At 33.7% G+C, this 19732-nt stretch overlaps 1 protein-coding gene and 1 long non-coding RNA gene across 4 annotated transcripts; one reads left to right on the forward strand and one right to left on the reverse strand.

Moving 5' to 3' along the window:
- The first annotated feature begins 102 nt into the window (after positions 1-102).
- On the forward strand, positions 103-5728 carry LOC108460437 (fumarate hydratase 1, mitochondrial). Of its 2 annotated transcripts, none has more exons than XM_017759931.2 (18): positions 103-720; positions 863-1019; positions 1142-1259; positions 1342-1491; positions 1614-1724; positions 1884-1967; positions 2470-2568; positions 2683-2733; positions 2812-2861; positions 3365-3446; positions 3596-3690; positions 3780-3846; positions 3976-4026; positions 4153-4248; positions 4720-4818; positions 4928-4957; positions 5052-5117; positions 5344-5728. In XM_017759931.2, exons 2-18 carry the CDS (start codon positions 865-867, stop codon positions 5428-5430), a joined length of 1491 nt encoding a protein of 496 aa, XP_017615420.1. In that variant the 5' UTR covers positions 103-720; positions 863-864; the 3' UTR covers positions 5431-5728. The 2 variants fall into 2 exon arrangements, with proteins under 2 accessions (XP_017615420.1, XP_017615419.1); XM_017759930.2 differs by having other exon boundaries at positions 318-720; positions 859-1019.
- A 760-nt stretch (positions 5729-6488) lies between these two features.
- On the reverse strand, positions 6489-10495 carry LOC108460439 (uncharacterized). 2 transcript variants are annotated; one of them, XR_008285931.1, is made up of 3 exons: positions 9745-10494; positions 9558-9630; positions 6489-9440 (listed from the first exon to the last, which is right to left on the reverse strand). It is a non-coding gene; the product is annotated as an uncharacterized LOC108460439 (long non-coding RNA). The 2 variants fall into 2 exon arrangements; XR_001867544.2 differs by having other exon boundaries at positions 6489-9630; positions 9745-10495.
- Between the last annotated feature and the right edge of the window lie 9237 nt (positions 10496-19732).

Genomic DNA, 19732 nt, shown 5'->3' on the forward strand with positions numbered 1-19732 from the left:
CTTCCCCGTGTAATCCTTTTTACATGAATCAAGAAGAGCAAGCAGGTATTGTAGCGAATGAGTCCTTTAAACAAAAAACCAAGTTTGGCATTCTTAGCCATTTAATTGTAACTTCATTACTGAACAAAAGAGAGAAGCAATGAAGGAGCAAATATCCTGATATTCAATACGATTAGACACGAGGAGCAATCATGCTATACCAATCAAACTCAAAAAGTAACATGGGAGCCATCTGGTTCGATTGCTAGGCAGCAGGCAACATGGACGGCAGAAGGTGTTGCAGCAGAGGGGACTAATCAAATCCTTTTTTATAAGAGGTAGAAGTTAGAATAATAGAACCCATGATAAAGTCATAGGAACAAAGCCCATTCATGACTCTTATTCTAGAATTTGGGAGAGGTTAGGTCCATTCTCCTTTGGCGTGAGGGATTAGTAATAGCTATCGGCAAACCGAATGAAAATGACAAATCTCCGTTGAATAAAGTCGTGACAGCCCACCTTTGACCCATACCGCAGCCCAAGACCAAGCTACCCATCAAACCATTCTCACTTTTATTAGGCTTGCTTTGGCAGCTCCTCATTGGCTGCCTTGCTTACCCTCCGAAACCCCAGAAAAGCCAGAGATTCCCCGACAACTCCGGCGCCAACTGTACTCCATACCCTATCTCCGCCCTTCTCGACTACCGCACCCTCGTTACTAAGCCCTTTCTTTGATCTGAGGTTTATTCCTTCTCTTTTTCGACAATTATTTTATTTTAATTTTTACAGTTCACTTTGTTTGAAAAACTTGATCTTGAATGTTTTGTTGGTTTATTGTTATTACGTTGGATTAAAGTTCTTTTTTTTTTTTTTTTGAAGTAAGAAATGGCGATGTATATCGTATCTCGGCGACTCTCCGCTGGATCCACCACCTCCCAGCTGGTCACCTCTCTCCGTTATGCCACCTGCTGGAGATCCTTCTTCACGTCTTTTAGGGAGGAACGAGACACGTTTGGCCCCATTAACGTCCCCTCCGATAAGTTCGTCTTTCCCTCTCATCACATTGTGTGTGTGTGTTTTAATTCGCACCATTAAAAAAGAAGTTTTGAATAGAAGAGGGAAGTAGTTATACTTGTTGCTTGTGCTGTCACTGCGTTTTTAGATTGTGGGGAGCGCAGACTCAGAGATCGTTACAGAATTTTGAAATTGGGGGAGAGCGTGAACGGATGCCTGAACCTATTATTCGGGCCTTTGGTGTTCTCAAGAAATGTGCTGCCAAGGTTCATCTCTGATCTGATCACTGAACCCAAATAGTTCTCAATTTTTAAGTGTTTGCATATGTTAATTGTTTTCTTCATTTAGGTTAACATGGAATATGGTCTTGATCCAACCATTGGGAAAGCCATAATGCAAGCAGCTGAAGAAGTAGCCGAAGGAAAACTCAACGATCACTTTCCGCTTGTCGTTTGGCAAACTGGTAGTGGCACCCAGAGTAACATGAATGCCAATGAGGTCTTTGCAACTTTTTTCTTTTCAACTTTTTTGTATTCATTAGTTGAATAGATATTTTTGTCATGTGAGAATCATTTTTACAGTAAATTTATAGCTTAATTTGCGATTCTGGAATTTTCCAGGTAATTGCTAATAGAGCAGCTGAGATCCTTGGACATCAGCGTGGTGAAAAGTTTGTGCACCCAAATGATCATGTGAACAGATCTCAATCTTCTAACGACACATTCCCCACTGTAAGCTGAAATTACCGTCTAACTTGTTGGTTTCTTCCTTCTTTATATTAATCTTTCAAAAATCCAAGAATTCAACTAGGCCAACTTATGTGTCCTCAGCTTAGCACGGTAAGTTTTGAGCTGCCTCTTTACTTATGCTACATTTTCTTCTTTCTCCAGGTAATGCACATTGCAGCTGCTATGGAAATAAACTCAAGATTAATACCAAAATTGAAAATTTTGCATTCTACTTTACATTCAAAGGTTTACTTTGCTTTGCTTTTACCTCTACATTATAGTGTTATTTATGTATGATGTCTCTTACTCTTACCTTTTTTCTGATGGAGATCTTTGCCTTTTTATGCCTTTGTTTCCCTCACATCCTTATTGACTTCTGTTGCAACATCGGCATCTACTGTCTGAAAGGGATTTTTCTGGCCATGCCTGATTGTCAATGCCAATATCTTTTTATTTGAGTTCTAACTCTTTGGCTCTTTGATTCCTTATGTTAACAACACTCTTGTCAATGATGTTTTCTTTTATAGTCTTTATAATATTATCGCCTCTTCTTGGTGAACCATTGTGATTTGCTTTTGACTCTCTCTCTCTCTCTCTCTACACACACTCGCACACACATATATATAACGGCTACTTGGTCCAATAATCATAACTGTCTTTGTGTTTTATGTTTGCTCCCATACCAGCGAGTATTTAATTTGGATGGCTTCAAACTCAAGTTAAGTTTTGCTTGTGTTGTTTTCACCAGTCTATTGAATTCAAAGATATTGTTAAAATTGGTCGCACTCACACTCAAGATGCAACACCTTTGACTCTTGGTCAAGAGTTCAGTGGCTATACTACACAAGTAAGCTCATTATTCTAGCAGTTTCTTTTATGTACTTTGGGGTCAATTATGTTTAGTGGACAGGTGGCAATGAGGGATAACTTTTAATTATGTTGTGGTTTTGTTTTGTTATAGGTCAAGTATGGAATTGATCGAGTTTTGTGCACCCTTCCACGCATGTATCAGGCATGCTATCTCATTTGATTGTATGTTATTCCATGTAATCTGTTCTCACTACTGACATATAGGGGTGCTGTATGACAGCTAGCACAAGGTGGTACTGCCGTTGGGACAGGATTGAACACAAAGAAAGGGTATGTTACTTAGCCTTGACATTGCTTCTCTGATTGTGTAATTATGTCTATTTTCCTTTGTCAATTTCAGTTGGTTTTCTTTTGTTCGTTTTATTCTGATGCTATATGCTTGATTTATTTTTACCTGGTTGCTTCAATATTGCTCTCTGATTTATTAAGATCCAGGCCCTTTATGATCCGTCTTCTCTTTTAAGCTATAATTTATGTTTTATCTCTTATATTTTATGGTCAGAGCCTCAGAAATACTCTTTGGTCATTGAATGTTTGTTTAAAGCTAGTGCACCTGTGTAAACTTTCTATATATTATTTTTATATTAATAGATGTTGCATCTGCTGTGCCATGGCTTGAAGCCGCTGTCACCAAGTTTGCTAAATGTAAACTTAAACTGAAATTATTATGAAGAATGAACTATTTGTTTGAGAGCATTATTTATCATCGTAACAATGTTCCTTTAGGATTCTCGTAGTGAACTTGACAGTGCCCAATGTTAAAATTGATCTAGGTTTGATGCAAAAATTGCTGCTGCTGTAGCAGATGAGACAAACTTGCCATTTGTCACAGCAGAAAATAAGTTTGAAGCTTTGGTGAATCTCTTAGCTCTCTCTGATCAAGCTTTTATTTATTTATTTTTCCATTTTGTTTTAGGTTGAAGGAATTGATCATTAGCTTATATCTTCTAAGTTGTCATGCTAAATAGTTACACATTCATGAATATTTATTTCTCTGTAATCAGGCTGCACATGATGCCTTTGTTGAAACTAGCGGAGCCCTAAACACTGTTGCTACATCCCTGATGAAGGTTGCAAATGACATACGCTTACTGGGAAGGTTTGTCTGCAATTTGGATAACCCTCTTTTGTGTGTGTGTGAGTGTGGTTTGGCATTATTCTGATGGTTTCAGCATTTTTCTTATTCAGCGGTCCCCGATGTGGCCTTGGTGAGCTCATTCTTCCTGAAAATGAGCCAGGCAGCAGTATAATGCCTGTAAGATTCTCATCTCAATTTCCATGGATTCATTTATCAGCGAAGTCCTTTTTTTACTTCTATTCTATTTGCTCACTATTGTTCTTCCCATATAATCTTGTTAGTTTGACTGAAGTTATTCTGTTTCAGGGGAAGGTAAACCCTACCCAGTGTGAGGCTATCACTATGGTCTGTGCCCAGGTAAATATATGTGACTGTTATTTTTTCACATTCAGATGGTATTGTCCAGCTGGAGAATTTATCTTGTGGTGGTTAAATTTTCACTTTCTTTTATCAGTCTATAACAAGATGGAAAGTTTCTTGCAGGTAATGGGTAACCATGTTGCTATCACAGTGGGCGGATCCAATGGCCACTTTGAATTGAATGTTTTCAAGCCAATGATTGCTAATGCACTCCTGCATGTATGTGTTTTCTATTACCAAAGTTATTGAAAAGCTGCATTCATTTAATTTCAACACTTACAAAATTGAATGTGTAAATTTTCTGCACTAATCATTTGAAAGGCCAATTCTCTTTATTTCATATGATTTCACTAAAATTATAAGTATGAATTATGTGAGTTTTTGCAATGAAAAATATTCTTAGAATTTGCGATTTGAAAATTGTATGCTTGATTTCAACGCTTCAAAATTTGAATCTGTAAATTTTCTGCACTACTCATTTGAAAGGCCAAATCTCTTTATTTCCTAAGACTATAAAAATTATACATAAGAATTATGCGAGTTTTGCAATGAAGATATTTTAGATTTTGAGATTTGACAATCATATGCTTGACTTGACTTGATTTCTCCACTTAGGATTCTGGTTAACAATAATGTAATATTGAATGTGTGCATTTTCATTCATTGATGATCATTGTCCTTTGCTATCAGTCATTAAGATTGCTGGGTGACGCATCTGCTTCATTTGAGAAGAACTGCGTGAGGGGAATTCAAGCCAATAGGGAAAGAATTTCTAAATTACTGCATGAGGTCAGTTGATGCTACATCCTGAATATTTTAAGTTTTTTTTGATACCATATGATAGATTGTCAAGCTAATGATCATATGTTGTCTTGCGACATTTTGAATGGTCTTGCAGTCTCTAATGCTTGTCACATCTTTGAACCCTGTAAGTTCTCTTCCCTTCTTCTATCTAGGATCAGTTGTTCCTCAATGAGTCTTTTGCATTTTGAACACGTCTCTAATGATTTCTTTGCCTTCAGAAAATTGGTTACGACAATGCTGCAGCAGTTGCCAAGAAAGCACACAAGGAGGGGTCCACTTTGAAGGTGAGATTTGTTTCTTCTCTTTATGGTTCACTTCTTGAGTTCTTTGATGCAATCGTGGTTAGCAATGACTTTGTTTTGTTGTGCTTACTGACATCTTAATATGGAAATTCGACCTCACTTAAGTTGTTCTCATATGGAACTGTTTCAATGTTTGTCCTAATCCTTTCCTTTGATGGCTGAAATACTGAATATAACCTACACTTGTTTCTGCGCTTATCTTCTGCAGGAAGCAGCATTGAGCCTTGGTGTGCTCACAAGCGAAGAATTCGACACTCTTGTGGTGCCTGAGAAAATGATTGGCCCATCTGACTGAATATTTTTTTGCTAGAGGAGACATAAAGCAATTGCTTAGATTTTAATTAATTTTAAGACCATTTTTCTCAGTCGGATTACAAAATAGAATCCGACTGCAATTTTCTTCATATTCTGATTATGGAAAACAATATTATTGAGGTTTCCCATTTGCTTGGAATTGTTGAGGCAGTTTATGTAGTGAAAAAAAGAATAGTCGTGGATTGACTAATAAGGGGAAAACCTCCCTCATTTGTAAGGAGACTGATTGAAGTAAAGTTGAAGGCAAAATAAAAGAGATGGCATCGAGTTTTGGTACATACTAACGCTCTTGAATAATTTTTTATTTATGTTAAAGGTGTTGCCTTTCATTGAAGTTCTTTATGTAACAGTACTGCAAAATGTGTATATTTTCTCTGAACACCAAAAAGGAGAAGAAAGAAAAAAGCTTTCATTTGGAGATATGCAAAATGATGGCGTTCAATGATGAAGCTAGCAAGTTCGATTTTTAGAAGAATTTTTCTGCTATTGCCACCGTAGTCATTATAACTAGCTTTGTTTGACAAGTCCAATAGTACTGGTACCTTTCCCATCCCCACTGATCGTTATCCACCATGGTTAAGGTGTTTCTAGCAGTAATCAAAATGAGTTTATAACCCTTCTTTGACCAATCAACACCCCAAGTAATCAAGTTGATAAATAATTAGGGTGTAATTGAGTTAGTCGCGCTCATTCAAAATTCAATGTTTGATACTTTGCTTAAGCTTGATCGAGAATCATTTTTAAGTTCATGTTCAAGTTTGATTAAGCTTATTTACATCGAGTTTAATTAGGCTCGTTTATAAGTTTTTGCATTCTCTAACTAAATTAATAAAATATTATTTTTTGAATGTGAGATTATTATTGTTATTTAAAATTCAATTACCAAATCCAAAACAAGATGTTTACTATTCCACTAAATCCTTCCTTGCTAATAGGAAAAGGGAGTAAATTAGAAGTGACATTGCAAGAGCCAAAACTTCAAAACGCCAAAAACCATTCACCACTTCTGACATAAATAAACTTGTATGAGTAAATTGCTTATCTTTGACGTATGAAGATGCCAAATTTTATTAATAGCAGCAAAACCGAGCTTCACCATTCTGAAGTGGTAAGCCCAAGGTGTTAAAGGGAAAATAACCAATAAATAAAACTACAAAAACCTCAACTTTTAAGGCCATTATGAGAACTTCATAGTAGATATTAACTAATACAGAGTAATGCAATCATCAGCATTAACGACCAAAAAGCAAACTTGTGCAAGCTGCAAGAAACAAAGTCATTAATATCTAAACTTCTAAAAGCTTTTGGCATCTACCTTTTTTTAACCTGGAAAAGCTATGAAATTAATTAAACATGAAAGGTAAGTTCCTTGAAATTAATTAAACAAGAAAGATAGGTTGAGAATAAGCTTTTCGCATTGAACTATTCCAAGTTATTTGTTTATTAATTTTGTAATGGATTTTAGATGTGATTGTTAATTCAGGTAAATTAAATCCAAAATTATTCAATTGTTAGTAAATTTACACTTTAATTATTCATCTTAGTGCAGCCGAACTAGTCTGGCCAGAAAGAAACAAAAAGTTAGTTTCAAAGCAAATAAGAGAAAACAGGAAAGGAAAGATTGCAAACAAATTAGTTTGTTTCAAGAACATAAAAATGACAAAAAGAAGAATAAGGAAAGAACAAGAAAAACGAAAAGAAAAGGTGCTCAAATGGAGTCCTTTGAAGAATTTGGCTTTAACAAACACCAAAATTACATCTAATCAATCACGATCACCACAAAATCTTAAAAGAAAATGAATTGAAAGCAAATCTAAAAATCACAAGAATGAGATCTTGCACAAATAACAATTCTAAAAGTTTAACAAACAAAAAAAAAAACCGAGAGTTCTAATACTACTTTAATTAGGATTACCTAAATAACAAGTAACATTAATAATAAGAGGGGCAACCCTTTTCAAACAAAAAAAGTAACCTAAAAACTAAATGCTCTAGTCTTACTTTAACTAAGATTACTTGAACTACAAGTAACATGTAAAGAACTAAACGAAAAAAAGCTAAGTATAAATTTACTAAATTAAAATGAAAATTCGGCTAGCCTATATAGATAGTGTAACCTCCCCAATCCAGCCCATGAATTATGATTAGATTTTGAAAGTCATATCTGCCACCGAAATGGCCTAGAAGAATCAAGTGGACTCTCAGAAATTTATTTTTAAAGCAATCAATTATTTTTCGAAAAACCGTAGTGGGCATCTCTTTTTGCAAAGTTTAATTAAAAACTCATTTAAAAAGATTCTCATTAATTTTAAAACATATTACATATTTAGTTTCCAAAAAAATCTAGTTTTGCAATGGAAAAATCAGTGTTCACAATTTGTTAATAAAACCATAATTACTAACTTTAATGACAAATTATTAATTTAGATAATTATTTAACTTATCCAATTCTTAACATTCATGCATGCAATAACTAAATACATCCCAAAATCCAATCCCATGCCACAATTCGTAAAATTAATTGTTATAAACCAAATAAATAAAAGAATATAAAATTAAATACTTTATTTAATAAAAAAAGATGAGACCTCCAAATTGCCAAATTTGCAGCTTACTTAAAAAATGTTAAACTAATGGGATGAGCTTAAAAAGTCAGTGCAAGTCTTAAAGGCAAATAGAGTATGCATAACTTACAAATCATGCAAGAAACTCGTTTAACAATCGAACAAAAAAACTAACAGATTATTGGTAATCACAATGGTACATAGAATTCACAGAATCATGGTGCTTCCAACAATTATGCATATACATGCTCGAGAATGACAATGCAATAAGGTCCTACCCATCCATCTGCTACACACCACGAGTTTCTTAGAACTCATCTACTGAATCACCAAAACAGTTAGGAGCCGTAGCTCAATGTGAAAAAACCACCAATAACAATTTGTAGACAAGCTTTCGGTAATGTGGATGAGCCACTAGAAATGCAGATAAACTACCAGTAAATTGCGGTAAACCGCCAATAATGCAGACAAGCTGCAATAAGATGCAAACAGTGCTGCCAATGATGTGGTCAAGCCACCAATATCCAGTACCTCCTACAATACTCTAGTGCAGTGCACTAACAACAATATTGCGGATTTAAATACCGCCAAAACTCCATGGAACTCCTCTGTTACCCATCAATCCTAATTCCCATGCAATGCAAATGATATGCCATGAATAAAGCACAATCATGAATGATAGAAACAATTATAGTGCAGAACAATGACATGTTTAACATGCTTTTGGTAATAGTTTCCATGTATGACTTGCACACTTTCCGTCAATCAATCAATGGCATCAACGGTAGGTAACAAACATACAAAGTACAATACAATCAATGCATACTTAATATGCAATTCGAACAGTGTCACAAAAAGTCGCATGTTATACATGCAACTAATGAACAATAACAATTTTCATAATATACAATACAGTGCTCATCATAATCATGCAAATAATCAACCTTAATAAAGGAAAATCATCTGACAATCAAATATGACGATTTCAAATTCAGGCGATCCCAAACAGGGCCTTTAACATTCGACCAAATTACTTGATACGTACCTTGCTCAACATTTCCCTAATTTGACTTTAGGCAGTTCGGCCATGTCCAAACCAGCAAGCTTAATTTATTAATTATTAACACGTAATATCAATTACAAACAATGCACACAAAGGTAAGATTCGCACCTCACATTCGACATGCATAAAAAAGAAATATACGTGCATTCGGTTTCCCCCTTAAAGGGTACATACACAATTCGGCCAAACACCAAACATAAGCATCAATCGGACAACTCTCAAAGACTCATCATCATTCGACCAAATCAAACAAGAAGTACTCACATACACAATTCACATTTAACTAAGTCCCACACCTAAATTACACAAGTTCGTAGCCCAATTGCCAATTCGCAATTTCCCTCGACTCAAAACCGAACAAACCTAATCAAACAACATGACAAAACAATGTTAGAATCAACCTAAAACACCTTTATGGGGTTCGACCAATTAGTACTACATAAGCGACACTTAAGATCCAACTTTGGTAAATAAACTTACACTATTTTGCTACTAAACAGAAATGTGAATTAAGTTCGTCATCACTACTGATCCGAGAAGTTTAGATTCGATCCTTCAACATAAAAACCATAAAAAAATTAGTAGCTAAAAAAATTGCTTAAGGCCTTAGAGACATTCGACCATAACAAAAAAAGTAATGAAAAGGAAAGCGATGTCAGATCACTACCGAAACAACACTTATGCTTCATGGTTTCTAGATCCGAAATGACGATTCAAAAGAAATTAGATGCACACTTAAATGGCAGCATTAAGGACTATTTTAACAATGGAAAAGTGAAGAAAATGAGAGTAAGGATGTGCAACAAATGGAAATAAAAACAACAGCTTCTTTTGGTATTTCTAAGGGACGGCAACACCACAAAAGTTGGCAGCAAAGGGGGCTATTTTGTGCGACAATAAGGAGGTTAAATGGATAGAAAATGGGGCAATTTCGGTGATCAAAACAACAACCAAAGAAGATGGAAAAATGCTGGAAAACGATAGCAAATAGAAGAAATAAATAATTGTAAAATGAAGACTTTTTGGGTAGCAACACGAGAAAAATCAGCAACAAAAGGGGCTACAATAGTGCTGTAATGGTAGTAAAAGATTCAACCAAGAAAGGTGTAAAAATGATAGCAAACAAATAGAATAAAAAAATAAAAATGGAGGAATATGGAAGGCACAACAATGGAGAAAACTAGGTTGTAGGGGCAGCACAAGTGAAAAAGTGTAGAGAAAAATTGAGAGATGAGAGGAAGAGGGAAAGAGGGATGGCAAAAAGAAGAGAAATGAGGAAAAAAAAAAAGATAAAGAAGGAAAAGATAAAAAAATAATTTTTTTTAGTGTTTGAGTCGAATTGAAATCTGCCAACTGACTAAGGATATGGACGACACTGGCTTAAATGAAAATAATAATAAAAATAAGCAAAGGGAATCAAACTTGAGTCTCAAGGTCTATTTACACTACTTCTTAATCATTAGGTTAGATACTCAATTTTTTCATAATCCCTCAAAAATAACTTAAAAGTTAGAGCAAGAAAACTTCAAGTTCATTAACCCAATTTCTTGTAACCTATTTTTTGGATGTGACAAATAGGACATTTGACTAAATTTTAACAAGTAAATAACATAATTGGACATAAACAAATTTATTCAAATAGGTCAAAAATAGATTAGGCTAAAATAAAGCATAATTAAGCCTAATGATGTTCAAATCGGCTCAAATTGGGCCGAAACTCTACGGAGGTTGATATGGATTGTTGGAGCTTGTTTTCTTCAAGTTTTTAACTCCATTAAGCTGGTAGATGATCGTCTAAGCAAATCCCGCATCAAGAAATCCATTCTTGATCCAATATTTCCAAAAATTGGAATATTAGTTTTCTTGAAACTTAAAATATTGAACCTATCCATTTTAAACTAAGATTTATTTATTTTTATTTTCAAAATCTTGATAATCTTTCTCAACTCTAAAGATATACGAATCCCATCCAAAGTTAGGTCTCAAGTTTACTTGATTAAACCCAGTATATTCTTGAACTAAAAATGTGGCTGATACTCGTATCAGTAATAGTTAAGTGCATTGGATGTAGATTATTATTATTTTGTTATGAAAAATATTAAATAACCCATTAACAACCCTAACCCATATCCGTCGCCGGACTAGAGTTAAGAGGCATTATCGGACATATCAAAACATTTAGCATTCATTTCACAATCATCATAGCATTGTAGTCATACATCAATACAGAGTCCCTTACATAGGTCAACAAAACCTTAAACATGCTTTAGAAAAAGGTCGGGACTAAACTGAATACATACAAAATTTTCCAAAACTTAAACATTTTTCTAAGTTATACAGGTTACACGCCCGTGTGAACAGGCCGTGTACCTCGCACGACATTAGACACGCCTGTGTGTCTAGGCCGTGGCAAAACAGGGCATACATACTGACTTATTCCACACGGTCGGAGACATGCTCGTGTGTCTATACGTGGTCGAAACTAACTTGGGTCACACGGTCGACCACACGCCCTTGTGTCTAGCCGGTGTACCCTTCGAAATCATCACACATGCCCATGTGCCAAGGCTGTGTGCCACACACGGCCACCAGACACGCCCGTGTGTCTAGGCTGTTCTCAAGACTGACTTTAAATTGTAGGGTTACCCCAAGGAACACATGGCCGTGTAACATGACCGTGTGTCGCACACGGCTAAGACACACGCCCGTGTCTCTACACGTGTAGACAAAAATAGGCCATTTGCAATGCCAAATTGCCACCCATTAAGGGTCCTCTTTACAAGTAACATTCAAGCATCAAATACATCATATTTCCTGTAATACCTCAAAATTTTTTTTACAGTAAGATATTATCCTTGATATAGTAAAATAAAGAAATAAAGTGACAAAAAGGAAAATTTTGAGTTATGTCAATATTGGGAAGTATATTATGATATATTAATTCAAGAAAGGACTAAATTGTAAAAGTGAGAAGTTTTGTTGCAAAGAGTAAATACTCAAAATTTGAGGGGTTAAAGTATACATATGAAAAGTTGAAGGACTAATAGTGTAAATATTTTAAGGGTGGAATGATCTAGAAACTAAGGAAAATGGATGAATTAGGACCAAATTAAATAGGTGATGAATTATGAGGGACTAAATTGTAATTTTGCCAAATTTAAATGATGACTCAAGGATGAAATTTTAAAAGATCATAAAGAGAAAAATGGTCAATTGGAAAGAGAGAGAATTCTAGAAGGCAATAATGATATTAGAGATATTTTGATATTTTATAATTATTTAATTAGATAAATATTATTTTATTAATATTTTAATAAGATATTTTATTATTATTTTATTACTATATAAAGAAAGAAAGATGAGGAATTATCATCCATCTTTTCCATGCAACCAACGTTAGAAGAGAAGAAAAGAAAGAAAATTTTCTTTTCTTTACAATTTGGTCCTTTAACCAAAAATTCACCATTTTCACTTTGAAATCAAAAGAATTTCCATAGTCATCAAGAGAGAAAGATGACAAAGAGACTATCGAGATCCAGAATATCAAGTTAGATTCAAGAAATAGAAGCTGGAGGAGAGAGAAAAATCAAGTTAAAGATTGAAATCAATAGGACAAAGTAAGAACATGAAGATTTCAATATATTTTTAAGTTTGTTATTATTGAAAAAGCATGGAAATGATGTTATAGTAGAGTTTGATTATATAAGGTTTTATGCTCTTGATATGTTAGTGAAGGGAAGTAAGAGAAAGTGATGAGAAATATTATAGAGAAAGGGAATAAGGGTGTTATAAACTTAGTAATCAACATTTTGCACTAAAACAGTTTTGGACAGCAGTAGTAGTCTAATTTTGAAAATTCACCAAAAATTGTAGAGTTCGAATTAGAGGTTAAATAATATATTAAATTAAATAGTATTGAGTCTAGTTTCACTAAAAGAAATTATATAAGTAAAATAATTGTATATTGTGAGATATAACAATTTATGTGAGACAAGGTCGAATGATTTTGGGTTTCCTATTACGACTTTGGAAAATCATAAAAATGGAGAAAAATAATTAGGGCTTAAATTTATATGTTTAAATCCTTAATGAGTCTATTTTCAATAAAAAGAAACTATAATATCATCCAAATCTCATACTAAGAGATAATTAATTTTAGTAAAGAAAGGTTGAAGTCATCAAACAATGAGAATAGAGATAAATTTGAAGATTTTACTATACTTATTGGCTAAAGTATAAATTCTAGAAATTTTGTGGAAGAAATATATTTGGGTCTAGTTTCAATAAAATCAATAGGATCTTAATTTTGAATTCTGTAGCTCAAGATATAAATAATTTAGTAACTATGACTCAAGTGGACACTTTGAATGAACATATAAGTAAATAGTGAAATTATAGATAATGTTACATATAAGCATGTTATATATATATATTAAGGATGTGGAATGGAGAGAAGGAGGAGGAAAATAAATATAAAAATATTCAGCTGGTAAGTGTTTACATTTAAAATGGATAATTTGCATGCTTTAGATTCAGGGACTAAATTGAATAAAAGTAAAGTTTAAAGGGTAATTTTATAAAAATGTCAAAAATGATCAAATTGCATAAAATAATTTTTTTTATTGTATAAGTTAATAAGTTGAATGAAATTATTAATATAGATCAAGATCGGATGGAAAATCGATGAAAATAAAAAATTACCAAAATGCCCCTGAATCTTAGTATTTCTGCAATTTAGTCAGGTAAGTTCATATGGTTGAACTATTTGTTAAATTAGGAATGATATAATGTATTATTTCATATATTTTCTATTGAATTATGAATATTGTTAAATTATAGAAATCAGATCAAAAGTTCAAATTGAGCAGAACACTGAATTGAATATGATCGTTTAGTGATCAGTGATGAATTGACGGATAATACCATGGCTGGACCATGGCAATATATGTGTAAGACCATAGCTAGGCTATGGCATCTTAATGATAAGACCATATCTGGGATATGGCATTACGAGTGTAAGATAATGGCCCATACATGTATAAGACCATAGTTGGACTATGGCATCATACCAGAAACGAGTAAGACCATAGTTGAAAGATACTGTGCCATCGCGATTCAGACGAGTAAGTCCATAGCTGAAAGAAGTTATGGCATCACAATTCAGATATGTAAGACTATAGTTGAAAGATACTATGGCAATATGATAAGAAATGAATAAGACCATGGTTGAAAGATACCATTGAAACATGACAGAAAATGAATAAGACCATGGTTGTAAGATATCATGGAAACATGACAGGAAATTAATAAGACCATGGTTGAAAGATACCATGACAACATGACAGGAAATAAATAAGACCATGGTTGAAAGATAGAAATGAATAAGACCACAATTGGAAGATACTATGGCATCATGTCGAAGATAAATAAGACTGTGGAGGGAAGACGCTATAACATCTATTGAACAATTGATATTCAGGTAATATGTATCAGATGACGAATAGTTATATGAATTAGTTGTACAAAATGGTTGTGTGAAATGTTTACAAGAATTGGTCATAATGAAATATATGTACAAAATAGTTGTATGAAATAATTATGAAGTTAGATAAACGAAATAAGTATAGGTACATGAAATTTAATTTATGTTAAGTTTGATATGAACTATTTTCAAATAAATATACATAAAATATATGGAAATGACAGTGCATAAAATATTGATATAATAAAATGAATGATATATGCTTATGAAGAAATGATAAGGGAATGATATGTTCCATGACATGTACATATATGATTATCTTTGATATATTGATACAAGGAAATTATGTAAGTTGAGACAAATATTAAACTCAATTGTGACATGTTGAGAAAATAAGTATATCAATGTTGAATTTGTTTGAAATATGTGCAAGTATACTAACAACGTTGTTGTTTGATGCTAAGACAAGTGCCAAGCTATTGATTGAATGGTAACATGTTTATTTATATGATGCATTGAATCGGTAAGTATTTAATTGAAAGTTTCTGTTAAATGATATGTAAATCCTAGTAATGCCCTAAAACCCTGTTCCGGCAACGGATACGGGTTAGGGGTGTTACATTTCCAACCAATTTCAACCACAAACATTCATCATTTATATCATATATTCATCAACTAAATTCATGCTCATTATCCAAACTAAATCATACCAAATTTACCTACCAAACACATTCAATTATATATATCTTTATCACTAAGTTTCATATTCTTTCTCACGCCAAACTATTAACAAATTCCAAAATAAACATATACCATAACTTACCAAAATTGACCATTTCATTTGGTCATTCAAAAATGCATCAAAACGTACCATTTTTAAACACAAAACATATACCAAAAATCCATTCATAATCACATCCATAACCAAGCCATATCACATGGCTAGATATATACACCTTACAAAACATATTCACATACTTCTAGCCTATACGTGCCATACTTCAATATATACATTTTCAAAAGGTACCAAAATAGAGTTCGATAGTGTGGTGATGATCCTCAACGATCCCCGAGCTTCCGGTAGCTTTGATATCTATAAAACAATGCAAACATACACAAAGTAAGCTTTCAAAAGCTTAGTAAGCCATATACAAATAAACTTATCATATAACACAATTATAAACCAAACCATTCATGTAATTCATGGCCAAATACTATCACTTACTACATAGTACATATACAATTCACATAATCCAAATTCATTTGCTCATATAGCATATTTTCTCATAATTATATCATATATCATCACTTGCACATTTACTTACCTTTTATTCTCAACCATAATATACATTTCAAACGTACCTGATCCGGATACGCATTTCATATATTCATTCTTTTCTCAGAATGCATGTTGAACTGTTCAGAATCATAATGATACGCGGATAGCTCGAAAAGCTCGTACAATGCCAACGTCCCAGACCTGGTCTTATATGTAACCAAATATCGATGCCACTGTCCCAAAAAAGGTCTTACACGAAATTAAATACGATGCCGATGTCCCAGGCATGGTCTTACATGTAAATCATAAGTCGATGCCAACGTCCCAGACGTGCTCTTACATGAAATCTCATATTGGATCCTATGTCATGACATATGTATCTTAACTACTCCTAAGGTTCGTACGGGGCTTTTCAGACGTCGAAACACTGTCGATGCTTTCTCAATTTCACATATTCATCTTCCAAGCCATTCATTTCATTTCAATAGCATATAAGCATAAATAAATTGATTCAAACGCATTTATTTGTATATCGACTTACCTCGTAAAAATTCTAACGAACGGAATCAACTATTCAACGACTTTCGACTTTCCCCGGTCTAATTCCGTTTTCTTTGGTTCTTGATCTATATAAATTCAAATTTAACTATTTTATTCACCAAATCATTCAATTCAATCTAAAAACACATAATTAGGGAATTTTGCAAATTAGCCCTCACATTTTCAAATTTTGACACTTTAGTCCTTAATCCACAAAATCACAAAATACACAAAATTTCCTTTTACATATGCTTAGCTGAATTTTTATGGAGTTCATACAAGTCCATATATTTCATTTATTTTACATTTTAGTCCCTAAAATTTTCATTTTTACAATTTAGCCCAAATTACTCAATTAATCAAAAATTCAAAAACAAAACATGTTAACCCAACACATATATTTCATTTACTATTATCAAACTTCATAAACTCATAATCTCATCAATGGCATATCTTAAAATCATAATCAAATTCAGAAATTGAGGCATGGGCTTAGTAAAACACAAAGCAACAATCACAAAAACGTAGAAATTATCAAAAACTGAAACTAAAACATACCTAATTCAAAGCTTAATAGTGTCGAACATGAAAGCTCTTCCAACCCTAATTTTCTTTGTGATTTTCAGCCAAAAAGGATGAATAATAAGCTAATTTTGATGTTGGTTTTATTAAATTATCACTTATTTGATAATTTACTAATATGCCTTTAATGAATCATTAATAACCAACATATAATTCATGGTAAAAAATGTCCATTAACCTTTTAATGGCATGATAACCTTATAAGGACTTTCATAGAAACAAATCATAGCAATTTAATACATTAAAAAATAGCAAGTCACTTTTGCATTTTATGCGATTAGGTCCTTTTTATCAAATTGAGCACTCAAACGATAAAATTTTCATACGAAACTTTCACACATGCTTAGTCACATACTGTAAACATATAAAATAACGTTAAAATATTTTTTTTCTCGAATTTTGTGGTCCCAAAACCACTATTCCAACTAGGGTCTAAACTGGGCTGTTGCAACTCTCCTCCCTTAGGGATTTTCGTCCCCGAAAATTTTACCTTTGAACAAATTCGGATATTGCTGTCTCATAGTGTCTTCGGGCTCCCACGTAGCATCTTCAATACCGTGTCGATTCTACATCACTTTAACTAACAGAATTTTCTTATTTCGTAATTCTTTAACCTCGCGAGTTAAGATTCGGATCAGTTCTTCATCGTAGGTCATATCGGACTGAATTTCAATCTCAGATGGAGAAATCACATGCAAGGGATCAGATCTATATTGTCTAAGCATTGATACGTGAAATACATTCCGAATCTTTTCTAACTCTGGTGGCAACAACAATCTATAACCAATCGGCTCGATACGCTCGATAATCTCATACGGCCCGATAACCTTGGACTCAATTTGCCTTTTCTACCGAACCGAAGTACTTTCTTCCACGAGGATACTTTCAGAAACACTTCATCGCTGATCTCAAATTGAACATCTTTTCGTTTCAAATCTGCATATGATTTCTGACGATCGAAAGCTGCTTTCAGACTATCTCGGATCACTTTTACTTTCTGTTCACTCTCTTTTATCAAGTCAACCCCATGTATCTTATTCTCATTGAGTTCAGTCCAATACAAAGGTGTACGACATTTTCTACCATATAAGGCTTCATACGGTGCCATTTTAATGCTCGATTGAAAACTATTATTGTAGGCGAATTCAATCAATAGCAAATACTGTTCCCACATACCTTCAAACTCAAGAATGCAACATCTCAACATATCCTTAAGAATCTGAATAATCCACTCGGATTGACCATCCGTTTGCGGGTGAAAAGTAGTACTGAAATGCAATTTCTTACCTAAAGCCTCTTACAGTTTTTTCCAGAATCGCGAAGTGAATCTCGGGTTTCTATCTGACACAATAGATAATGGCACACTATGCAAGCTCACAATATCGAAAATGTATAACTCAATTAATTTATCAAGCGAGTAATTGGATCGTATCAGAATAAAATGAGCTAATTTTGTCAATCGGTCAACTACAACCCAAATTACATCTTTCTTTCGCGGAGATAGGGGCAAACCCGAAACAAAATCCATTGTCACTCTATCCCATTTCTATTGTTGTAACAAACCGGATGACACTTGATGTTTATATTTAACTTTCTGACAGATCAAACATTTCAAAACAAATTCAGAGATATCTCTTTTCATTCCAGACCACCAGTATTGCTGTTTCAAATCATTATACATTTTTGTATTACCCGGATGTATAGATAAACAACTGTTGTGAGCTTCGTTCAAAATCATCTGAATCAACTCTGGATTTCTCGAAACACAAATCCTATTTCAGAATCTCAAACAATCATCAGCATCAACTCAGAATTCAGAATCAGAATCCAAATCACACTGAGCTCGTTTTGATATTATCTCATTATCAACCTTCTAAGCTTCGTAAATCTGCTGTAAGAACAACGGTCTCACTTTCAATTCAGCTAAAACTGAACCATCATCAGACAAAACTAAATGAGCATTCATAGCACGTAATGCAAACAGTGACTTTCGACTTAGAGCATCAGCAACAACATTGGCCTTTCCCGAATGGTAGTCAATAACAAGCTCGTAGTCTGTCAATAACAAGCTAGTAGTCTTTTAGTAGCTCTAGCCATCTTATCTGTCACAGATTCAAATCTTTCTGAGTCATCAAATATTTCAAACTTTTATGATCCGAATATAGGCGACATTTCTCACCAAACAGATAATGTCGCCAGATTTTCAAAGCGAACACAATAGCCGCTAATTCAAGGTCGTGTGTCGGATAATTCTTTCCATGCGGCTTTAACTGTCTTGAAGCATAAGCTATAACTTTGCCTTTCTGCTTCAAAATGTAACCCAGACCGTTCAACGAAGCATCACTGTAGATCACAAATTTTTTACCCGATTCTGGTTGTACTAATACCGGAGCTTCTGTCAAAAGAGTTCTCAACTGATCAAAGCTTTTTTGACACTTTTCAGACCTTTCAAATTTCACATCTTTCTGAAGTAATTTCGTCAATAGAGTCGCAATCATCGAAAAACCTTTTACGAACTGTGTATAATAACCTGCAAGTCCCAGAAAATTGCGGACTTTAGAAACATTTCTCAGAGGCTTCCAATCCAAAATAGCTGAAATTTTGCTTAGATCAACTCGAATACCTGATGCTGACACAATATGACCCAGAAAACCAAATTCGCTCAACCAGAACTCACATTTGCTAAACTTCACATACAATTTCTTATCACGCAAATTCTGTAGCACTATTATCAGATGTTCAGTATGCTCGGATTCATTACGAGAGTAAATC

This window comes from Gossypium arboreum, chromosome 7 (genome assembly GCF_025698485.1).
Source record: "Gossypium arboreum isolate Shixiya-1 chromosome 7, ASM2569848v2, whole genome shotgun sequence".
Taxonomy (NCBI): domain Eukaryota; kingdom Viridiplantae; phylum Streptophyta; class Magnoliopsida; order Malvales; family Malvaceae; genus Gossypium; species Gossypium arboreum.